The sequence below is a fragment of the Prinia subflava genome, chromosome 5 (assembly GCF_021018805.1).
Source record: "Prinia subflava isolate CZ2003 ecotype Zambia chromosome 5, Cam_Psub_1.2, whole genome shotgun sequence".
Classification (NCBI taxonomy): Eukaryota; Metazoa; Chordata; class Aves; order Passeriformes; family Cisticolidae; genus Prinia; species Prinia subflava.
In genome coordinates, this window is record NC_086251.1 from 27968409 (window position 1) to 27991106 (window position 22698).

General features: G+C 37.5%; 1 protein-coding gene across 2 annotated transcripts in view; it reads right to left on the reverse strand.

Annotated features, from left to right (window-relative positions):
* Positions 1 to 2938: 2938 nt before the first annotated feature.
* RBM25 (RNA binding motif protein 25) overlaps positions 2939 to 22698 on the reverse strand; it is a 32785-nt gene continuing 13025 nt past the window's right edge. Inside the window, exons 6-19 of one of the 2 annotated variants that reach the window (XM_063398657.1) lie at positions 21925 to 22085; positions 19106 to 19288; positions 16853 to 16906; positions 16520 to 16603; positions 12670 to 12950; positions 11618 to 11834; positions 11228 to 11317; positions 9630 to 9703; positions 8796 to 8946; positions 8115 to 8439; positions 6824 to 7098; positions 6280 to 6378; positions 5536 to 5583; positions 2939 to 4494 (exon numbers count right to left, since the gene is read on the reverse strand). In XM_063398657.1, coding sequence (XP_063254727.1) covers positions 4402 to 4494; positions 5536 to 5583; positions 6280 to 6378; positions 6824 to 7098; positions 8115 to 8439; positions 8796 to 8946; positions 9630 to 9703; positions 11228 to 11317; positions 11618 to 11834; positions 12670 to 12950; positions 16520 to 16603; positions 16853 to 16906; positions 19106 to 19288; positions 21925 to 22085 — 2135 coding nt within the window. In that variant the 3' untranslated portion in view covers positions 2939 to 4401. The remainder of the gene's footprint in view (positions 4495 to 5535; positions 5584 to 6279; positions 6379 to 6823; positions 7099 to 8114; positions 8440 to 8795; positions 8947 to 9629; positions 9704 to 11227; positions 11318 to 11617; positions 11835 to 12669; positions 12951 to 16519; positions 16604 to 16852; positions 16907 to 19105; positions 19289 to 21924; positions 22086 to 22698) is intronic. The other variant, XM_063398658.1, reaches the window with a different exon arrangement.

Consider the following 22698-nt stretch of genomic DNA (forward strand, 5'->3'; position numbering starts at 1 on the left):
CAGGGCGCACGGGGAGAGCCTGGGAAAGAACCCGGCGAGAGCTCTGCCGTCAGCAAGTGCCGGGAACACGCGAGGGGAACTGGAGAAAGGCACCGGTTGGGAGAGGCTGGCTGGACAGCAGAGAATGAGCGCTCGCTGAACCTCCAGCAGTGAGGAATCGCGCAAAGGAAATCGAGCTTGACCTTTTAAACCTAGTACCAGATAAAGAGAAAGGTTTTACGAGAAAATACACTTCTCATCTCTTTTGAATACAAGTTATATATATGCCAGTAACCCTCTTTTATAACGGTCCCAACAAAAAAGGCATTAAGAGAGTAACTTAAGGGATATTTATATTTCAAAACAAAAACAGTATTAAAAGCCAACATGGTATCTTTTCAAGAAGTTTCTAAGTAGAGCTGTGACTGGTTAGTGGAAAAAACAAACAAAAAAGTCAATTCCAAATTTGAAACTTACCTTGCTGCCTACACTTGAAGTATCATCCACAATTCCCTTTCAAGTGCATAATCAATTTGGTTAGTAATATATAGCAACTGCTATGATACATATAACCAATCTTAATACAAAATATGTAAAATCTGAGAGACCATGCAATTATGCATGTTTAAAACAATGTTGTATTTCAGTATTTGACTGCACTACAGGAAAATCTATGGTAAAATTAAGTGGGACAGAACTATTGCACCTAAAAGGCCTGATGTAAACATTTCAATGCAAATACTGACTTTCAGTAGCTTATAGGCACACAAAATGCATTTAAAAGAAGTCACTTTTAGACTGAAAGTGATGTCTAACCATTAATCAAATAAAACTACTTGTAATTTAAAAGGGGGAGACAACCAAATAAAAAACTCAACCAACCAAACACGAGCCTACAGCTGTACCAAACTCTTTTGTATGATTAGCATCAGCTTGATCCATAATGAAATCTCTATTAAACAATACCTTATACTGCTCACACTGCACGACTGTGTAGTAATTTTTAATTCTGTACTCAATGTTCCTACAGCGGATAATGTATAGAATATGAAAAACTGTGACTCACTTGTAATATAAAACCCAACAGCTTGCAGTTTTTGGTGCATCCACTTTCCAAACTACCACTCCTGCAAGCAGCTATCTAGCAATCCTGTTTAATGAGAACATGAAAGGTCTACTTCCCTCTCAAGTAATAGGAAAGCAGTACTAGTAAGACACATGAATTCAGTAAGAAGCTAAACCCACTGTTTAGCACCTTTCCCCTGCCCAGATCTAGAGCCATGACCATCTAGCTAAATCATTATCTTTAGTACAGGTTCCTGCCTAAAAAGAATGAAGGAAACAGCCAAGATTATAAAGACCGAATCAGCAGGTGGGCAGGTGAAATACTCTAAGAACAAAAAAGGTTCTCACCAACTTAAAAGAGAATATAAAAATATGTAATTCTTGGTAATGGATCTTACTTGCGTCTTGTTTCCCTTTTCTTTTCAGTGTGCATTGAAGAAAAATGGTACTTCAGATTTTGTACTCACAGATTCCAAACTCTGAATGGCAGTTACACAAAACAATTATCAGAATAGTTTTAAAGCCTTATTCCACAGTAAGGTCCAGATAACCAAGTACATCCAAGTTCTGTTGTGTAAATACTGGTATTTTTTCATTACACAGTGTGTGGTACTTCTAGAGTAGCTTTCCCTCTCAGGATGGGCTGTACTATGGCGTTATGCACGGAGTACCTGGTAGCAACATCCCTACTTTACTCATGTATCTCATTCTGAGCATACTCTTGATCTGTGCATTCACTAATGTAACACCTGGAGTGTGTATTAAATCATACATCCAGAGAGTGACGTGTTACAATATTGGCAAAAAAGGCTTTTTCTACCCCATATTTTCCAAATTTATCTTGAAATAATTTTGCTAGTGCTTGTTGAAAGCTAACAAACAGAAGTTACTTTCTATACTAAGAACCTCATCAATATAAAACTTGTGTTTTACTCCCCAGCATCACTGACACAAAATACAGTATCACTGAGACATAACAAAACTTTGAGTAAGAGGTAAAAGTAGAAGTGACTTCATACTTGCATTCTGAAAGAGGAAGTTCACCTAGTGAACACTGCTTTCCTCTTCCACTACTGAAGAAATTCTGAACTTCCACAAACCTGATTTTTTGATGGTATCACAATAATTCTACATACTTGAAATGTTCAGCACTCCAGCTTTACTTGTCTTTCTCAGCCAGGCACCTTCAGTCTCCTTAGGAAAGGAAGAGTACAAGCTTATGTTCATTGCACACACAGCTTTAGTTTAGGGCAGAAATAAATTGAAGTTTCACGACTTGAGCTTTCTCTGAAGAATTTGTATGTTGTTTGTATTGTTTGAGGATGTTGGGCAATCTGTTACACAGCCGCATTACAATGAGTTTGTCACATTTGTCTTGTTCAACTACTACTACTGAGAGAGAATGCCATTCACCAGGTTAAAAGGCACTTGTGAAGTTCACTCTCCCTCTTCCCTGTATTTGCTACAAACAGAGCAAGCTTTGAATTTATTTAGAATTTGAAAGCTTATTGGTACATGGTAATGCAGAACTGTATAGGGAGAACAGGGAAGTAATTTCTTAGGGTTGCAATCATCAAAAAATAGGAAGATTGCAACATGTAAGCGTGCAAACCAAAACATTCTCAGGCCAGCTCAAGTACAACATGAAAGTAACATCTGAGCTTTAAAGTGACACTTCAAGTTAAAAAAGAACATTTGGTGGTGTGTAGTGAAGTATCACAGGGACGAGAACGAACCTACTGGGATCACATCTAACTTCGCAGGCTTTTAGTCACCTGATATAAGCAGGAGGTAGTTTCAAAAAAACCCCATCCCTAATTTGGGAAGACTTGATTCAGTAAGCAGTGTTAAATACAATTGCGTGCTGCATAAGACTCCAAAAGAATCTCAACCCTTAAATCAAATATATACATTTTTAATATCTGAAATATTTACACGGTGGAACCTTTACACGATCCCATTTGTTAAGAACAGTGTTTTCAAGTGTCCTCTCCAGATACAAAGAACTAGTAACTCAAGGTCACAGTTATGTTTTCTGAACAGGTCAACCTGTATCCTTCAGTTAAATACAATATAGAGATACTGGAACACCTTTACTTAATTTGTTTGCTATTAAGAATTGTGTTTCAGAAATTAAAAAAAATTTGAGACCGTTTGCTCCCTGGAACATAGTCCTCCTGCAATCAAAACAGCTCACAGCACATTATAGATTTGACTTCTTACCCAGGTATGAAATAAAAAAAATGCAGTTTACAGTACATGTCATCATTTATACCATATCAGTCTATTCATAAAAAAACATACAAACAAGGCAGGAAAATATTACCCTCTTTTTGTGGACAACAGACTGTATACAGTAGAAAACAAAAGTCAGGGCTAGTTTAACAGTATGGATAAAAACAGGATTTCAGCTTTGTTTCAAAACTTATGGTTTAGTTTTCATGGTTTTGTTTTCTTTTGTAAGTGACAGTTACATCCAAACTGGGCTTTTTTGTTTTGTTTCTAAATACTAAAAAAAAAAATTAAAAAAAATAATTTCTTTTTTAAAAAGCCATTTCATTTCTTGGAGACAGAAGAGATAGTTGGTAAGGGCTAGAATGAAATTGAGCAGAAGCAAAACCAAAAACCATTAGATAGATAGCACTTAGTAAATTTAGGTCCTGCTCTTGTTTTAACTGAGCAAATAAACTTCCTGTGATTTGCACTTTCTGGGAAAGAAGCAGAGCATCTGCAAGAGATTAGGATCCCAGCTTCATTAGTAATTCATAATGGGCAACAAAGTACCAAGATTACTGTTTGTTCACATTAAAAAGAGAAGACTGAAGGAACTCCTTTTCCAGTCAGATGAAGAGATCAAATGAACACACAAAGCTGTTCTGTGAAAACAGCTCTTATTTTTAAATTGTATTTTGATAATTCCTTAAATAAAAAAGGGGAAGTGTGCTCCCAAAAAAACACTGATAAACTTGCAGTAAAATCCTTTGTCTTCATCTGTAACTGATATAGTTCCACATTAAGTGCAAATGTTTTGCAAAACAGGGCATTTTTTTTCTGAATATTTACAAGAATCAGAGTAACATAACAAAATTACCAAAGAGCATGTACAGTAGCTGCAGCTTATAAAACATACCGGTAGTTGTACCTTGTGTATTATAAAGAGAACCAATGCAGGATTCGTTAACTAATTGAGAAGGGTAAAAGGGACCTCAGAGCAGAGGACAAAAAAAATTCACATTTTCTACATAAAAAAATACAGGTCTCAAGTCTCTGAGAACAGAGAGGATTCAAAGTCTCTGAACAATGAGGGGAAAAAAAAGACCAAAATTGAAATGGAACCCTAGAAGCAAGGAGAGTGCTTTATTTCACTAGGCCAATCTTCTTTGCTTCTGTCTCGTATATCAACAACCTCCACATTTTGACTATGAAAACTTCAGCTTCTTCATCTAGTACCTGTAGAAAATACACATATTATAGATTATTTTTTAAGTTATGCATTCCAGCTACAAAGAGTACTTGTAGATACATCAGAATGACCAAACAGAGATAGCATAATACAAGTCTCTGAGAGAGGGGGACTGAGTGCAACTCGTCAGAGTTTATCTGTCCAGCATCAGTGACTTGACCAGGCTCTAACTATATACTTGCATAGTGCAGCTGCTGGGTACTTAGAGGTAGAAGCATCAGCAAGCTAATATCCAAAAGTGGTTTGGGAAGAGGCAGAGAAACAGCAGGCTTGGAAGAACAGGACATTTGCATGTGGTATTTTCCCTTAAATTAACTCCTAATCGCTGCTCATTTTCATTTGGAACTTCCTTGGATATTTGTTAAAAACACCCTCGGTGGATTTCTCATCCCTGAACTTATTATCTAGGCTTTTCTTGAAACTGTACAAACTTTTAGTGTCCACAGCATCTCTCCGAAGCTCTCCAAGTCACACGAAAAACAATCTACTATCTCACACTATGCATGTGGCTCCTACCAACTTTGCCTCTAAGTTTCCTTACAGGAAAAGAGTGGACCATTAGTTTTTATTCACCTTTCAGTGTACGAAAACATGGTGGAACAGTAGCATTATTTCATCAAGTTTCTCCCTTCCAACACCAGACAAAAAAGAGTCTTTACTCTTCTACAGAAAATCACCTTTTGCTCATTGATTAGGCAAAGACCCACTAAGCACTAATAAAAATCTATTCATAAGAATGAGAAGGAATAAAAGGGTTTTTTTCTGATACAGTTCTGTTATTGTTGATTTTGACATCTACTCTTAGGGACAAAAATTTTTCTTCCACATTTCTGAATATGAAGAAATTCTAAAGGACGGTCAGTAATTTGTACCCAGGCACTGTAATTGCAAAATAATGCCCGGGCTAGCATGATGTGCTTAATCATATCTAACACATGGTATCTCTTATGGATCTTACTAGTTTGCATAATTGACTCTTAGCTTCAGTACAATGTAGAAGGTATATCAGTTACAGAATTTCTGCTTACCATGGCAACATCATCCAGTATGCTCTGAGGTGAGCTGTGAGCCATAACCTGAAAGAAAGAAATGTTTTTAGACTGAAAACTTAGAATAAACTCTATACACATATTTGGACAAAATCCAGTTATGTCCAAGAAATTGTGAAAGTTTTTCATGTGCAAGAAGTATTTTCAGTTCATCAGGTTCCAGTAATACCCATGGCAAAAATTAGTATTAAACTGCATCAGAATCCAGCACAGGGAGTACTAGTTTATGGCCAATTACTGAGGAACAAGTTCCAGGAAGCTCCAGATTCACAGGTCCTGTATTTGTTGGCTATTCTTACATCTCCAATTATGTTTTCTTAATTTAGGAAAAAGCTTCCCTTCCTTCAACAATAAATTGCTAACGGAAGACAAAGGCAAAATTCTCCCTGTATCACTTCTCATAACTGGATTTCTCATCTACCTGTTATTTCATTTTTTTTTCCAGAACCAAGTAAGTTGTCTTTCAATACCACAGAGTTCCATTTATTTATATATACATATACACACCCATATATTATGTGACCATGGCAAATATTCTTGTGCTTTTGACTTTCTGCTAATCAACTGTGTCACAAAACTCTCAGAATTTGCTTTGCTTCTCATACAGACACCCCAAGATAAACCAAGACAAGCCATTATAATAAACACGAGTACAGGAGTCACTGTTGCAGTTTAAATAGGGAGCAAACCCCCAACTTCACAGAGAATGGAGAAGATACGAACCTTAGAGCAAACAAAGTCAACTAGTGTGGCTTCCTCTTCACCAATATATTCTATTATTTTCTTGTTGATCCACGGTCTAATTCGACGTTCCATTAGTGTCTGGAAAAAAAACCAGAAAACCAAAATGAGTAATTCCCTCAAACTTCACTCTGTTGCAACAATTGCCCAATAGGCATCTAGGAGACTCAAACAGCTATTTAGCAGAAGATATGTTTTGCTATCAGTGATATAAACCTTAGAGATTTGACATCTGCAAGTATTTCTGAGAGCCACTCAAACAGTGTTTTTACAGTGTCTTTTTTCCTCTTCCCATAAAACAGCTTGATAATTTGTAGTGGCAATTTGAGAGAGAGACCAAACAAAAATAAGCAGGCATACTCCAGAATAAGGATTATGTATAAACAATAAATAGAGGACTCAAGTTTGACTCCACTTGATGATGATACTGAATCCACTCGGGTCCCAGTAATCTTCTTCTATTCAATTATAATGTTTACTTGGAAAAATTAAGCCTTTTTTAAAATGGTTAAATGAATCAACTTACCGAATCCACAATTGACCAGTCGAGAGGATAAGCAAAGAGCTCTGGTTTTGCTGTGGGAATCTTCTCAATAAGACTCTTAATGTGTTTGCGCTTTTCTTCTGTATTGACACTGCCCTTGATATTGCTTTTGTCTTCTTCTCCATAATCCAGGGGAACAAGTTTCCTTTTCCGGGGCACATCGTCGCTGTCTTCATCATCAAATTTATTGAAAACACTATCCACAGCAAGTTTCTTCCTTTTCACAGCATTGGGCTGATTAGGACTGTTGCAGGCACCTACAACCCAAAGGGCAGAGTAATATATTCATCAACCGCAACAGAAACTAGTTTGCTCTTCCCCCATTACTTCAGGAATATTGGCTTGTATGCTACATAAATGTCTGTGAATGCCTAGCATTGGATTTTGATCTCTCAAACTCTGTTACAAAAGTGGCAAAAGAAGTAAAGATCTTTAATGGAGCTTGTTGAAGACTCTGACCCATTTGAAAAACAGGGTCTTCTTTCTCTGACCTGAAGCCAATTAGCACTCTCTCTGAGGGAAGACTACAGTTGAGCACCAACCTTAGTGAAGGCAGAGCACAGAAGTGAAAGGTTACAACACAAAGGAAAGTGTTCATCAGCCTAATACCATACAAACTCTCATCATTCAAGATATAACAGTGTGAGCTCAAAGTGTAGCCTGCCATAACTTAATCAAAATAGTGGATAAATACACAAACCTTCTGGAATACAAGTGTTCTTAGCTCTGCTCAGAACAAACTTTTTTAAGACAGCAGGAAACTGCTAAAGTACTAAGGAACTCTAGGCTCAAATTTCACTCACAACTGTCATCAGTTCATTGCAATATTCTAAAAGGAAGAAAAAAAAAATCTGAATTTCTTTTTTTTTTCTTGTTTAGAAAGGTCTTAAGTAAACATAAGAACTACCTAGGTCTTAAAATTTAACATATACCAATGAAAAGTAGCAATGAGTTTTAAAATAGATATTTACAGATATATTAAGGTGAAAAAGCATATGAAAATAACCAATTCCAGCTCAGAACATTCCTTCAAAAACTAGCCCTTGAACATGCCTAAACTTCCTTTTTTTTTTTGGCCCTCAAGGTTTTGGATGAAGTGAGCTCTATAAAAAGTATCTCCTGGATAGGTCAACCCAAGCACAACACCTGGGTAACAACTACGTGATGTAAGTACATCAAAGCATACAACATATTTGGAAAACCATGTGACTACTCAGCTTTACAATTTTTATTTTGATCCCATATGGAAGACTGAAATACAAAGTAAACTTGCCCAGTTTGAGGCTGAGTCCTATTTTGGGCCGATGCTCCTCCAGTTGCTGTTGTTCAGGTGAATTTTCATGAGGGATAATAATGCCACAGGGAGATTCATCACCAGGTGTGTTAGGAGTTGCATTTCCACTAGCAGAAGAAACAGATGGAGCAGAACTGATGGGTCGTAAAGTTGGTTTAAGGCAGGGCTTTTGTTCAGGCTCCTCCTCCTCTTCCTCTGGCTCTTCTCTTTTTTCTTCTTTTTCTGCCTTGTCTTCCTCTTCCTCTTCAGATTCTGGCTCTTGTTTTATTTGTGGCTGCCTACGCCGCTCAGCCTCCTGCTCCATCTACAATGAAACAGACAATTAGCAAAAACAGATGCTCTCTCAAAACCAGTACTATTTGTGAAGAATCTAATAAAGATCCTCTTCTTTAGAAGACTGTTAAGTCAAGAAAAATACGTGTAACTACTGGCATTTCTGTAAGGAATACTGATTAAATCAATTTTATTTTCAAACTCCATCAAATGTGGATGTTGATCTGGAAAGTTTTTTTGTTTCCAATGTTCTCACTGCCTATCAGGACTTCTTTATAAGAAAAAGTGAATAGAGAAAATAGTAAATATCAGATCTCTTACACAATTTTGCTCAACACAACCAGAATACAAAGGACTTGTTTTCCTGTCAGACCAACTGCAACTCACCCTCTGGAGTTCTGCATCTGGATCTGGATGTCCTTCCGCCAGAAGACGCTGCCTAATTTCTTCTAATTCTTCCTTTTCCCTTTTCCTATCTCGTTCATCTGCTTCCATCTCTTTCTCCCTGTCTCGTAGCCTCTTCTGAAGAGCACTACCCCTACAAAAGATATATACATTTTATTGAGAGAACATTTCACTGAAGGCTTTGTTCCACAATACAAGAAAAACTTCATACAGATAAATTCCACTAAATGAAAGTGAGATTCATAAGAGCATCTGGCATCCTCTGTTTTTGTAACAGAAGAATCTTAAGATACCAGTTCTCAAACTTAATGTACAGGATCTACCCCACAACATTAAACAGAAGTAGAGAATGTGGCTGCTAATCTCTTCATATAGGTTTTTGACAAGAAGCACTTCTGCTAAATTAGTTTTACACAAATGTTAGTTAGTCCCATGCTGAAGGATGCTCCCAATTGTTTACATTAAGAAGTTTGTTCTTCACGTTATTTACAGCTTCTTTGCAGTGAATTATTTAGAGGCATGCTTGTTCCCCTCTCCCTGCACCTTATTTTGACATTACACTGACCTCTGCCCTGCCTCACAAAAGTAAAGCGACAGGAATGAGCAGCTACTTCCAAGCATTACCCAGTAGAAGTAAGGAGCTTCCCTTTTCTCTCTGTCACTTATGAAGTGACTCTAAAAAAATTAGGTAATTGTAACACTTACACTGCCTCAGTTACCAGTCAAATATAAACTCCATAAGCCTCTGTCAACAAACCCCACAGCTGCGTAAAAATGAACAATGGAGATTTTGTTGTTAGGAATACAAAGACATACCTATAGTATTTTGGATCATCTCTGTCATCATCATAATCTTCTAAGAATTCTTTCAACCGTTTGGCTTCTTTTGCCTGCAAGGAATTGAAGTTTAAATTATGATTTCTTGTTTGTTTTCCAAGAGTTTAAAATTGATTTTTGTTATTAGCAAGTTAATTGTAGATCTACTCTGCTTTCAACGAAAAATACAGAGTTTTTCTAACAGAAAATGGAAAAGTTTTGGTATTGCATACAGAGGGTCCACTGGTATTGTGTTACTGACCTGCATATATATACACATACACTCCCACCCACACATATATTAATTTTGGGTTTTTTGTTTTACATTACAGATTAAGAGGATCAAAAGTTCCTTTTCTCTAAATCCTTTAAGTCTGCTATGGCGTATTTCAACATGGCAGCCTCAGTGTACTTTATTTAGTGTACTGCTTTGATTCAAGAGCTTTTTAAAGACAATCATGCACAGAAACAAATCTGATGGCTGCTCCTAGGATAAGCACTCTCCCGTTGTGGTACTGATACAAACCATGTGGCACTAATGTACGGGCCTATGTGGTATTAATGTGCAGGCCTAACACTGTAGGGGTGAGGGAGAAAGAGAGGAGATACTTTCTCCCCCTCTGATAAAATGAAGAAGCAAAACCGTCAATTCTTCAAGGAAAATTACATTAGGACCTTCTAACCTGTATTTAAGCAATAGCTGTAAACCAACAGTAATAAACTTCTGTGCTAATGACTTTGAGAAACAAATTATTATGGTTGCAATTTCAGCACAAAATGAAACACTGCTTTCTACAACTGTCACCCTTAGCCAGCATACAGGAGGATTTGGAATGGAAAATATAATTGAGTTAATTTCCAATGTTTTTTCCCCCCTCGTGCATTTAGAGGGAAAACCTGGATTCCACATGAAGCAATTCCTAACCCATGGTCTACTCTCTCAAAATCTTCTCTCCTTCTCTGGGAAACCATAACGTGAAATAACACCCCTGAAACTTAAAATAACTTCTTTATGCTTTACCACAAAAGTATAAGATCACAGTATTATCTATCTTCCAAAGGTGTCTTTTCCAACAAAATTTACAATTGTGACATTGGTAACTGTGATAAATTCACAACTGATGAACTAAGGACAAGTGTTTATAAAGTGCTCAGATACATTAAAGAATATTGTATCATATCTCATAGAAGATTTAGGCATGTGAGCAGGTAGGAAGTTAAAAAAACAGGTCTAGTTCTACCTGCATGACATAGAGCACACAGCAGGTTTTGACACAAATCTGACACAAGTTACAGATTTAATAGTGTGTGGTGATCAGACCACAGTATTTTGCAGCTGCCTGCTTGTCACTCTTCTGCCTTCACAAGACCAAGCCACTAGGCTTTGTTTTTCAGACTCTAAACAGTGCTCTCATTTACTAGACATCTTCTGTTTCAAGTCCATTAACTGGGGATTTTTTTGGTCTAAAAACACACATTGCCTTTATACAATATGAGAGCTCTGTTACTATCCATAAACATAACAGTAGAATATTCCATTCCAAATGGGACCAAGAAAACAAGGCAGGGAAAATTACATGTCAAACTACAAGACTTACCATTTCCCGTCTTCTTTCTTCTTCCCTCTCAGCCTCTTTTTCATATTCTCGACTTTTTTTTCGTTCTCTGATTTCCCAGTTTTTAAGACGCTGCAACAGAAGAAAACACACTTCAAACCTCAAGAACAGCAACTTCTGTTGTACTTCAAAGTTAGTTTGGAATGTTGTTTAAAGTAACTGTACTATAAGTAATTTGCATAATTTTGATTTGAAACATCAGAATAAAAAGTCTGTTTTGACAGTGAGTTACATATTCTGCTCCAGCTCATGTACTCAAAGGATTAAAAATGTATTTAGGAAAAAGAGAACAATGTATTTTGTACTAGAGGACTCATTATCAACTCTCAGAAACATTTTTTGATTTAAAGAACCTTAAAAATTCCAATCTACCTCTTGATATGCAGCTTCCTTTTCCCGCAGTTTCCTTTCCAGTTTTCGTCGTTCGTAGGCATCTTCCTCATCTTCTTCTCGGTCTCTCTTCTTATCCTTCTCCCGCTCTCTTTCCCGTTCTCTTTCCCGTTCCCGTTCTCTTTCCCGTTCCCTCTCGCGTTCTCGTTCTCTTTCCCTCTCGCGTTCTCGTTCTCTTTCCCTGTCTCTACTTTTTTCTCTGAAGGAAGAAAAAGTCCCAAAGTTCAGTACAGAGCCTTCCTCTCCACTTAATCAAATGATCAATAGCATCTTAAGAGGTTATTTTTCTTCTGCAGTTGTAGAGGATGATTAGCCAGCATAGAAATGGGCATAAAATAAATACTTACTGATCAGTATTCAAAAACCCACTAAAAGTAGTTGTTTGAACACTAACCATTACATAGCAATATCTACAGAAACAAAGCATGAGCATATGGCTGTTTCTTATCAGACTGTGTTAGCAGTTCTCCACAGCCAAAACTACCAGAAATAAAGGGTATCTTTAACAAATCTTTCGTATTTATGTGGCTTACGAACAATTTTAACACTTCTGACAACATGATTTAAAGTGAAAGCAGCACTTGGAATATAATGATTAATTACAGCTTGAAAGAGTAATCCCATTGCTTTTACTACAAAACCTCACAATCCAAACAATAAACCCAAACCAAACCAACTGAACCCCCCCCACAAAATCTAACCAAAAAGTCCAGCATGTAACAAAGGATACGATAAGACCTGCTTAAGCCAAAAAATACAACAAACATAAGATAACCTTGAGCAGGAATAAAGTTAACAATGAAAAATAGGAGATATGCTTAAGTCATAATTGGAGAGTTGCTTAGTGCCTATTGCAGTTTTTATTCTTGTGCTGTGGGGTAAGTCAAGTGTTCTCCCAATTTGGATTCCTGCTGCTACTCTGATGTTCCACAAGGGTCACTCTCTTTTGAATGGCAGTTGATCTACTGACCTATATGCATTTAGTAAACAGCACTAAGAAAAAGTGAAATAAATAGTAACTGAAGTACATGTACCTTGATCTGCTCCGATCCTTGTTGCGATCTGAACTCCTTTCTCGATCTCTGTCCCGGTCTCTGTCTCGTTCGCGGTCTCTGTCCCGGTCCTTGGTTCGGTCACGGTCCCTATCTCGCTCCCGTTCACGCTCCCGTTCCTTCTCCTTCTCTCGTTCACGCTCCCTCTCTCTTTCACGCTCCCTCCTTTCTCGTTCACGCTCCCGCTCCCTTTCTCTTTCTCTGCGTTCTTTTTCAATTTCCTGTCTTTCTTTCTCCTTTTTGCCTTTTTCCTCCTCCAGTTTCTAAAAACCAACAAGAGAACTTTCATAGTTAATTTTGTAGTTACACAAAATGGATATTCCCGACGCAACACACAAGGCTGGTAATGGAAATACCAAAACCGCCACTAATTTTAAAATATTAAATAGGGTTTGGTGGGTATTTTTTGGAACTATAAGTATAAAATCAAAATGCAGCAATCACAAGACTAAGTTTCGTGCAAAAGCACAGATTTACACAGACCAGCAATCTCCAACCTTAGCAGAGTAGGGCTGGCCTTGTATTACGAGCTGACTAAACTGCACATTCAGAGTGCTCTAGCAGTCATGATGCAGGTGGGACTCAAATTCCACTGGCCCTATAAGCCAGTTGGGTACAAGTAAAGTGAACTTCCAGCTGATAATATTAATTCTGTTCAATTAGGAAAATATATTTCAGTGGAATGCTTACTGGGACAGTGAGTTGTTTCCCAAAAAGTCTTGGCACACCAAAACCACCCTAGATGAAAACTTGGGTAAAGAAATATATCCACTTACACACAGTGCATGTGGTTAAACAGTGAAGAAAACTGACACGTTTCCCCTTTTCCCTCCCTAAAAAAGTTCTAAGTGTTCATTGGTAAGAACTGGACTCTGCAGAATGGAATCTTAACTTCCACCACTGCAAGATGGAGACAGTTAAAAAAAGGTTGGAAATAGCTCTTTTGAAACACAGAAACTAAAGGTTACCTGCTACAGTTTTACTAAAAATTGTACAAAATTGCCACTTTTTTCATATAGAAACAGTTCTTATGAACAGAATTCCTATGAGACAATAGAAAATACATCAACAGAATGATAGATAAATCCATCCTTGGAAGCAATTGTTGTGTGTTAACTTACAGATGCTGTGCTAGGACATGGACCGCCAACACTGGATTAACCTTGCCTATTAGCTATGTTTCTGGGAGGAAGAGCAAGTACACGGTTCACAAATATACCAAATAACAACCAAATATACCAAATTTCAACCTGACGGATGCAAGAATACCACTTTTTGAACAAATATTGAGCAGAATAAACAGGTTTATCCCCTTTGGCTCCACGTTTACCATCACTGAAATGAAATTAAAAACTGGAACAATGAAACAGCATTTTCTCTAGTTTGTGTTTTTTGTTCTTTTCTTTTAAACAAAGCATTTAAGACAACTTTAAAAAGCAATCTTACCTGATTAGTGTTCTTCTGCCATAGGCACCGAGACCAGAGAACCGACAAAGGATTACAGAAATAAAGCTAATTCACTAGTGATTAATGTATCCAGTGAAACTATGCTGCATTGATAACACAATACAGGCAAACCCATGTTGGATACATTGAAATCACAAAAGGAAAAAGGGACTAAAAATGGTAGGAATTGGTAGAAAATTGATGTGAAAAAGAAAAAAACAACTTAGATCCTATAATATACACTGGGCTGAAAAACTAATTTCTATGGACTGTATTATCCAGGAGCTTCACAGTGTTAAACCTCAGTAGGGACAAATGTTAAACTCAGTTGTCAACTTCTGAAAACAACTTACCTCAAAATTTCATATACTTTTAAAGAAAGTTTACATACTGAAGTGGTTGATACTTACAGGTTATCTTAGATGTTCCAATAGAAATTTCTTTAGTTGAACTCCTGCTTTTTCACCACTCTCTAAAACTTTGTTTATGGTGAGATTTCTCAAGAGAGTGGGTTTCTTTCTTTTATTAAAAATATATTCACATAAGTGTAAATATACATGCACAAGTTTTCGTATATTAAAATCCTTTTCCTAAGTCCTCTTTCTTAAAATCCAATTGAAAAAATAAACTGGTGTATTTTGTAATCAAAATCTGACCTCAATCAATGCTGTAAGCCTAAATAGAAGGATCTGACAGGGTAATGGGATGGGAACAGTATCAGATCAACTGAAGTAATGAACAGAAATGAACAGGTAGAAGAATTTTAAATCTTACCTTGAGCTCTCTTCAGACTCGTCCGTGCTGTAAATGGACGCCCCCTGCAATGCTGATACCCTGACAGTCTGTCGTTATTGTTTATAAACTCACACCAAAAACATGCAAAGGTTCACTGTGCTCACTAGCTCGCTGCTAAGGATTCAACAGCCCCTTTTAAACATATCCAATATACACAATTACTACTTCCAGTTGATTTTTAATGTTAAGAAACCCAAAATAGCCCCCCAAAATACAAATCAAGGGCAGCAAAATGCCCAACAGCTTCTGAAACAATGAAGCTCGGGTTTTGTTTTGTTTGCAATTTAAAAAAAATATTACTTGTTTGTATTTTAGTAACAGTGACAACTCTCAGGGCTCGGAACTGAAGGTAATTCTACTGAAGTTTCACCACTAACCAGTTTCACATTCAATTGCTGAGCTTCTCCAGATGATTTTTTCTAGATTTTTTTTCCCCCAGGTTTCTATCTTGAACAACTTTAGTCAAAAGAAAAACTCAATACATGTACATACAATAACATGTAGTCACCTGTGTTCATATTGATAGGAAATTGTATGGAAACATGGTATTATCCCCAGCGACTGCATGTGGTAAAGCTGAACAACACGGGCACACTTCACCTTTGCTGTATCATCAACATTTTCTTTAATGTTGATTTGGGGGTATTTTGAAAGAAGAGTGTGTGCTCATAAGAGCAGCTTGTTGATACTTCCCCAGGCCAAGGACCACTTCAATCTTGTTGGGGAAAAATTAATACCAACTTTAGGCTAAACATTAAAACAAGAACATCACATGCATAGTTGTGCTCTCCGATCCGCAAGAATTGCTTTCCAAAGCAGAAACATTCACATATGCACTAGCATTAGTGGAAACTTCTGTAAGTGGGGACCCTGGGGTGGGACTTGATGTGCACAAACATTTCCAAGCCAGTTACCCCTTTGCATATTTTTCTGAGGGGGCATCCATAAGTATAATAAAAAACAGAAACTCATACTTACATCCTATTCCATGTTACTTTCCAAGCTGTGAGTTTCATCTTGCATTAGTCACCATATGATCTCTATCATAATGGTGGGGGTCAATGAATAGATTAGCTTTATGGGAATTTACAGTTCTTCCATGCATCTAAAGTTTGGTAAGTCTGGTAACCACTGACCTAGTTTTAATCTTCCCCCACTCTTAACTTAGAACTATTAAAATAAAAGACTTTAATTTAATTCACGTTTCATCTCTTCAAAAATCTTGGATAATGTTACAAATCTACCTAGAGAAACACACTCAAGTGTATGTCTTATACTGAAGCCCCGTTTAGCCTTCACTTATAAATATCTTGACTTAATGTATGTGTAGCAACTTAAGCTGCCTTTATTCATGCTGAAGTGAGAAGACTGAAAAATACTCAGTAGCAATCAAAGTCTTAGCATAAAGATGTCACGGGCCACTTTAACGTGGCACTGTCTTTTTCTGACTTGTAAAGAACTACATGTATATTAAACCTAATATAAACATCATTTTAAGTGATATTGCAACGTACTGCTAAATTTTATAATAGTGGTTTTTTGGATTTTGAAAATGCCTAATTTGTATCAAGCGCAAAAACAAGAATACTACCTTGTGTGTGTCTCTGAATTTACTGATCTCTCTTGATATCAGGTCTCTTTTGTCTTCCTCCATTTCTATAGCATTTATATCCTCCTAAAAAACAAGGGGGACAGGAGTAAAAGCATTAACAGCCATTTGTACAGACATAGGAGAACAAGAGAAAAGCTGAAGGTTAGAAGTTTTCAACCAGTCTTGCAAGAGATAAATAAAGTCCTTCTGCAGTACCAAACCTGACAGTCTGATGTTAATGAGTGGAAAAAAAAAAATCAGATGGACAAGAGTCACAAATCTGGCAACTAGCAGTAAACATAGTCATTGTCAAAGCCTACAATGTAAACGAACCTTGGTGATGAGTGGATAAGGTATCAGTGGGGCCACTGGAAATCTGCGGAAAATCTGCGGAAAAATCCACGGAGATTTTTTTTTTTAAAAATAGATTGAACACTACTCTGAAAAACAATGTTTTGTATGTTTGTACTACAAAGCAATATTGTATTGCTGTGATCTCATTTCTTTGATTCAACAAAGTTACAGAAGAACCTCGCTAATTCTCCCTTTGCTGAACTACTTAAAAACACATAGTGATGTCTCAAGTTAGTAAGACTTCACTGAATCACAAGTGCACTACAGGGTATTAGTATGCTATGGTAGCATCAGAAACAAGGCTAAGCTACACTTGCCAAAATAAGTCAATATATTTGCAGTGGGTATGTCTTGATTTTATTTACTCGCTAATTCGCAGAATTTGGTAGCTTGCACCTGCTCTTATACTTAGTGCGAATTAGCGAGGTTCCCCCGTGCTTGAAATTGAAAACCAGAATTCACTCACTCTCAGCTCCCCCACACATTTTCAACTCCCCCCCAGCAGTCATGCCTTCCCCCAGAACTAACAGCCTCTGCTGCTAACACCAGCGGGAGTCATCTCCACACCAAGCTCTGCAGGGGACAGCACCCCGAAGCTGGTGAGCTTCCACACCCCCCTCACCTCCCTCCTTCCCTTTCCCCCCACCCTCAACAGTCTTTCTCTCCCCTCTCCTTTATAGACAAGAGAACAACAAGCTAGTACCATCTCTTCACTCCCACCTCTATCCACACAGGCCAAAGATGGCAACTTCCAAGCTTCCTGTCATCCTTCCCAATATGGGAAGGATGATGGGGTGCAATTTCAACCCCAAGTTGAAATTACAAGTGCTGTGTATTTTAAAAGAGCTTATTTGGCTGCTTGACTAGCTCAGACCATTAAAGTTCTACACAACACAGAGCTGAAAGAATATTGATTGCTCTGTCACAGGGACATACTCAACATCCAGTTCTTCATGACTGCAAAGGTCTCTTACAATGTTTCACTACCTGGCATTATTCATGGCCATATATATGTATATTTACCCACAGGACAATAAACATTGTAACAGTGCTTGTAACAAAAAAATACAGCTGATAGCATTAGACAGTGACTCAGTTGCACATTGTCATCAAAGAAAACATCTCCCAAAGAGAGGGAGAGGAAAGAAAAACAAATTCTCAGCTCAGCACTTTTATACCTCAGGTTGGCCATGACTAACAATGTTGTGGGAAGACAGACGTATTCCCTGAGGGAGATGTTTCTTGCACCAGATTTAAACTCCATAAGCATTTGAAACTGAATCATTGCCTTAGAATAGGTACTTTGCAGAAGACTTAAGTGGGTAAAAATCTTGGTCAAACAATTTTCCAATCTCTTTCATATAAGGTGCAGAATGGTAGGTGGGAAAGCCCATTTTCCCATGGTTAGAAGCTTTGCTGGAAAAGCTAAGTCTGAGTTTGCTTATTCTTGTTCCCCCTTCTCCATTTTGTTTTAATCCATAAAAAGGTCATTCACAGAAGCAGGTCTAAACCAGAACATTCATTCCTGCTTAACATGGTTTCTTATTGCATTTCACATGATAGGAAAGCCGGCTGCCTGAATCCAGCCAAACTGAGACATGCTTAAACGTGACTTTGTAAGGCAGGGAGATTACAATATGCCTTTCATCCCTGAAGGATCCCTTCAAGGACATACACAACTAACAAAGTGCTTTCACATATGGGTAGACAGCTACAACCAGTAGGATCGAGGCACACTATAGGAATGCATACTATAAGCAGAGAGAAGAATTTTGTCAGAAACTACCAAATTCGTGGCATTACAATAGTGCCCTGGCATCTTTCCCTGGAAATGGATGGTATGCAGTAACTCTTTACAGCTGTTTTTTAGGTTCTTATGTGAAAAACCCTATATGCACATACAAATTAAACTGCACTAAATTCAGTATTTCCACCTTCAGAGGGATGAAAGGTTGGTTCAGTTGTTCCAAGAAGTTTACGTGCCTAAACCATCGTGAAGGGATGGTATCTATAACTGACTAGCTTTCAGCTCAAAAAAAAAAAAAAAAAAAAAAAAAAAAAAAAAAAAAAAAAAAAAAAAAAAAAAAAAAAGAAACTGCTGCTGACATCAATGCTTGTTGATTTGTTTTCTCATCAGAAGTTTAGGTTTAAAGTATTTGAAAAGGTTTGGCCATTATATAAAGGTGAGTTGAAGAAAAAAAAATCTGTTTTGTCCAAAATCAAAACACATACGTCCTCCTTCTTTTCCTTTTTCTTCTTCCTGGGGTGAGAGTCAGATTCCTGGGAGGGGGCATTGAGCTCGCTGGAATATTCTCGTATTAAGACTTCAATGGCCCCTTTAATTATCTGATCTCTTCTCTTCGTTTCCTCATCCAGTGCTTCATCATCATCATTTGTTGTCTCTGGTCTGGAGTTCTACGGAAAAATGGCAAAGTAACAGGACTTAACAAATTGAGAGCAATAGTGGTTTTATCAGAAGTTCACCTTTCATCATCACATTCATGCCCCTACAGTATTTACTATAAAAAAGCAAAACTCCAAACAAAAAACCCAACAACAGCAAAAAAGAACAAACCCATACAAAAAAACCAAAACAAACAAACAAACCTCACCACATGAAAACCAAATCACCTACACATACAAGTAGTTATTAATTGCATTGTATTAGTCAGATTGTTTCACACTGGCAGTACCACAGTTTATTGCAGTTTTATGGAATGGCTGCAGAGAGCTAGTGTAGGATTGCATAATAGAATAATAATATAGAACAGAAAAATGGTGATTAGGGAAGTAGACAGGAAAAGAGAGAGCACCCACATGCTCCCAGAAAGGCAATCACTATAGTGCAGCTCTTGGTCAAAAGTTTTGCCTTTTATGTTCCAGAACTTCAAGTCACTTCAACAGCAGTTCCTCCACGCTTTCTACTTAAATGCCATGCAATACGAATGCCTACCTAAAACTTCCAAGCTGCAACTTCATATGGGAGAACCATATTAAAGAAACATCATTAGGGAAAACATTCCTTGTACAACAAACTATTTTTAAAATTATTGTTGATCAAGTACTTCACAGTTCCTCATCTTTTTGCCCCTTTCAACCTTGTAGGGAGGAAAGGGAACGCAAGGAAGTGTCTTTCACTAAATATTACATGAAAGGGTAGAACGATGATCTGCACACCGAGCAAGGCAGCCCACCTCTCGATCCCCTGAATCTTTGAGAAAAATGGAACCTCACCTGAGAATCCAGCTGGGTATCCCGTCAAACGATAGGTGGTGGGTGGAGTGAGGGGAAGGGAAGGGTCTGATGGAGCAGCAGCTAAGAATGAGGGGGAAGGGAGGATTCAGTTGGAGCTGAAGAAGCTGCCAGGCCAAGGAGTAGCAGGCTGAAAAGAGCTAGAAGGTAGTGACGGGGTGGAATTGAAGAGATCCAGGGAAAAGAAGTGATCAGGGAGAGGAGCTAATTAGATAAAAGTTTGCTTGGTGTGTCTCTATATGAAATTGTGTTGTAGTTCACATGTTTGGTTTCTTAATTCAAAATATTTGAGAAAATTTGAAACTTTTGGATCCAAGTGGCACCAGCACACCAGTGATGGTATGAAAGGAATTGCAAGCAGTTTGATCACAACATACTTAACAATACTCCTCAGCAATTCACAGCCTTTCTTTGCACCACCACAGAAAAGAACAAAACACCAACCAAATCAAATAAAACCCAACAAAACCCATGGAGTTAATCTCATTCTACAGTTCAAGAGAATGGGCTCATACAGTTGCTTCAGAAAAGCCATAAACAGTACCCACTGCTATATTACAATCAATCCCCTCAGACTGACTGTAATTCACAGGGGCTCACAGAAAACAAAATTCTTGAGAGATGTACAAGAACTCCAGAAATACTTTAAACTTGTTTGTAACATCAGCTGTGAAACACAGCATCACAGGTGATGCCAACATGAAACAAGGACATACAGAATGAAAGGGCAGTCCAGTCAAGCCCTTACCTAGGCTAAGAGCTAGTACAGTACTCCACTCAAACCTCACTAAGTTAGCACTCTGCTTTACTAAGCCATTGCATTTAATCCCAAACACAGGATATCCAGTCAAAAACATGTCAAGCACTTCAAGTCATCATTATGCCTCTATTTCTGGTTAGGTAAAATGAAATAAAAGTATCTGTGCTCCCACTGTAGTCTACATACATTAAGAAAAATTCCAAACTGGAACTTTTAAAATTTACTTGCTAGAGCATGATTAGCATTTTTAGTTTTCTGAACAAGAGCCTCTTCTCACTTTGATTTTATGTTAAAAAAAAAATGTTTAAAGTGATAGCTTAAGGTACATGCAAAACTTTAGGAGTTAAGAGACAAAGTCCAACTTGATTAGAGGTGAAATACACTATATTAGCAAAGAAATAGACAATTAACTTTAATGCAAACTTGTCAATTAAGTATCTTTGCATCTCAATAAGAATTCAACATAACAAATATCCGCAATTACTCCAGAACAGATCCTTAGCTTTAGCAAGGGATAGTACAAAAGCAATTTTCCCATCTACTAAATGTCTGAAAGCAGCCCACTCCCTGATACCTGTCTCTTCTATTGAATGATCTATCTCTTTCCTTTTCATTGATTTATTCCAAAAGATCATCAGTGAAGGGGAAAGAAACCTCAAATCCCCTCAGACAGACAATTTACAGATTGACAGAGTAACTTCTTCTAGGGTTTAAGCACTTTCAAGAGTTTCTAAACAAAAATGAAGCAACGGAATCAAATATTAGCACCTATTACTACACTTTATAATGAATTACAGAATTGATTCCAGAAATGTAGTTGTAACTTGCATATAAGTTCAAACACTACAGAATTAAGAGCTTACACTTCTCTGCCTTTCAACAGATCTTCAGACTCACTAATGTGATTCTGGCAAAATCCTAAAAGGAATTAAAGACACAGAAAAGAGCAGAAACTGAGGCATGCTCACATTCTGATCTAGCAAGTAACATTATGCTGACATTCTACTCAAAGAATGCAAATCACACATTATATACATACCCCATTAGATGCCTTTTTCTTTGCTTTCCATTCATCTAGCTGAGCCTTTGTCTTTGCATCAACTTTGACCAGCAGCTTCTTCTCTCCAATCTGGAGGTCATGGAGTAGCCTCAGTGCTCGTAAGGTAGAATCTGGTTCTTTGTACTCACAAAATCCAAAGGCTGAAATGGATGATTGAAATGAGAAGTAAACACATTAAAGCTCTTCAGGTAATTTGCTTTGTTTAAAAATGTGTTTTGAATCAATACCAGGAGTACACACCATAAAAACTCAAAATTCACTCATCTTTGAGTTCATCAAACTGAACTCATCTTTGATATAATTAACAGTCCAATAAATAAATAAGATGGAACCAGTACACAGATTGTAGATGTCTCGTGCCTGGAAACTTTTGTGGTCAAGTTGGATGGGGCTCTGAGCAACCTGATTTAGTTGAAGATGTTCCTGCTTTTCCTAGTGGGTGGGACTAGATGAGCTTGAAAAGGTCCCTTCCAGCTCAAACTATTCTATGATTGTGTTTGTAAAGCTCTTGACATATCTGTCTTAGCTAAGAAATGCAGTCTATATGATGACATCTCAGGTGGAATTGCAATTGTCTGATGATCAAGGGCATCAATCAACAGCTCACTGTTAACCTAGAGGGAAGGGTATTTCAAACTAGGTTCTTCACAACAGTTACATAAAGTTTTAAATGAGAAAAACATTTTATGACAGCAAAATAAAAGAAGTGTGAGATATAAAAAAGCTGAAGGAACTGAACTACATCCTTAAAAA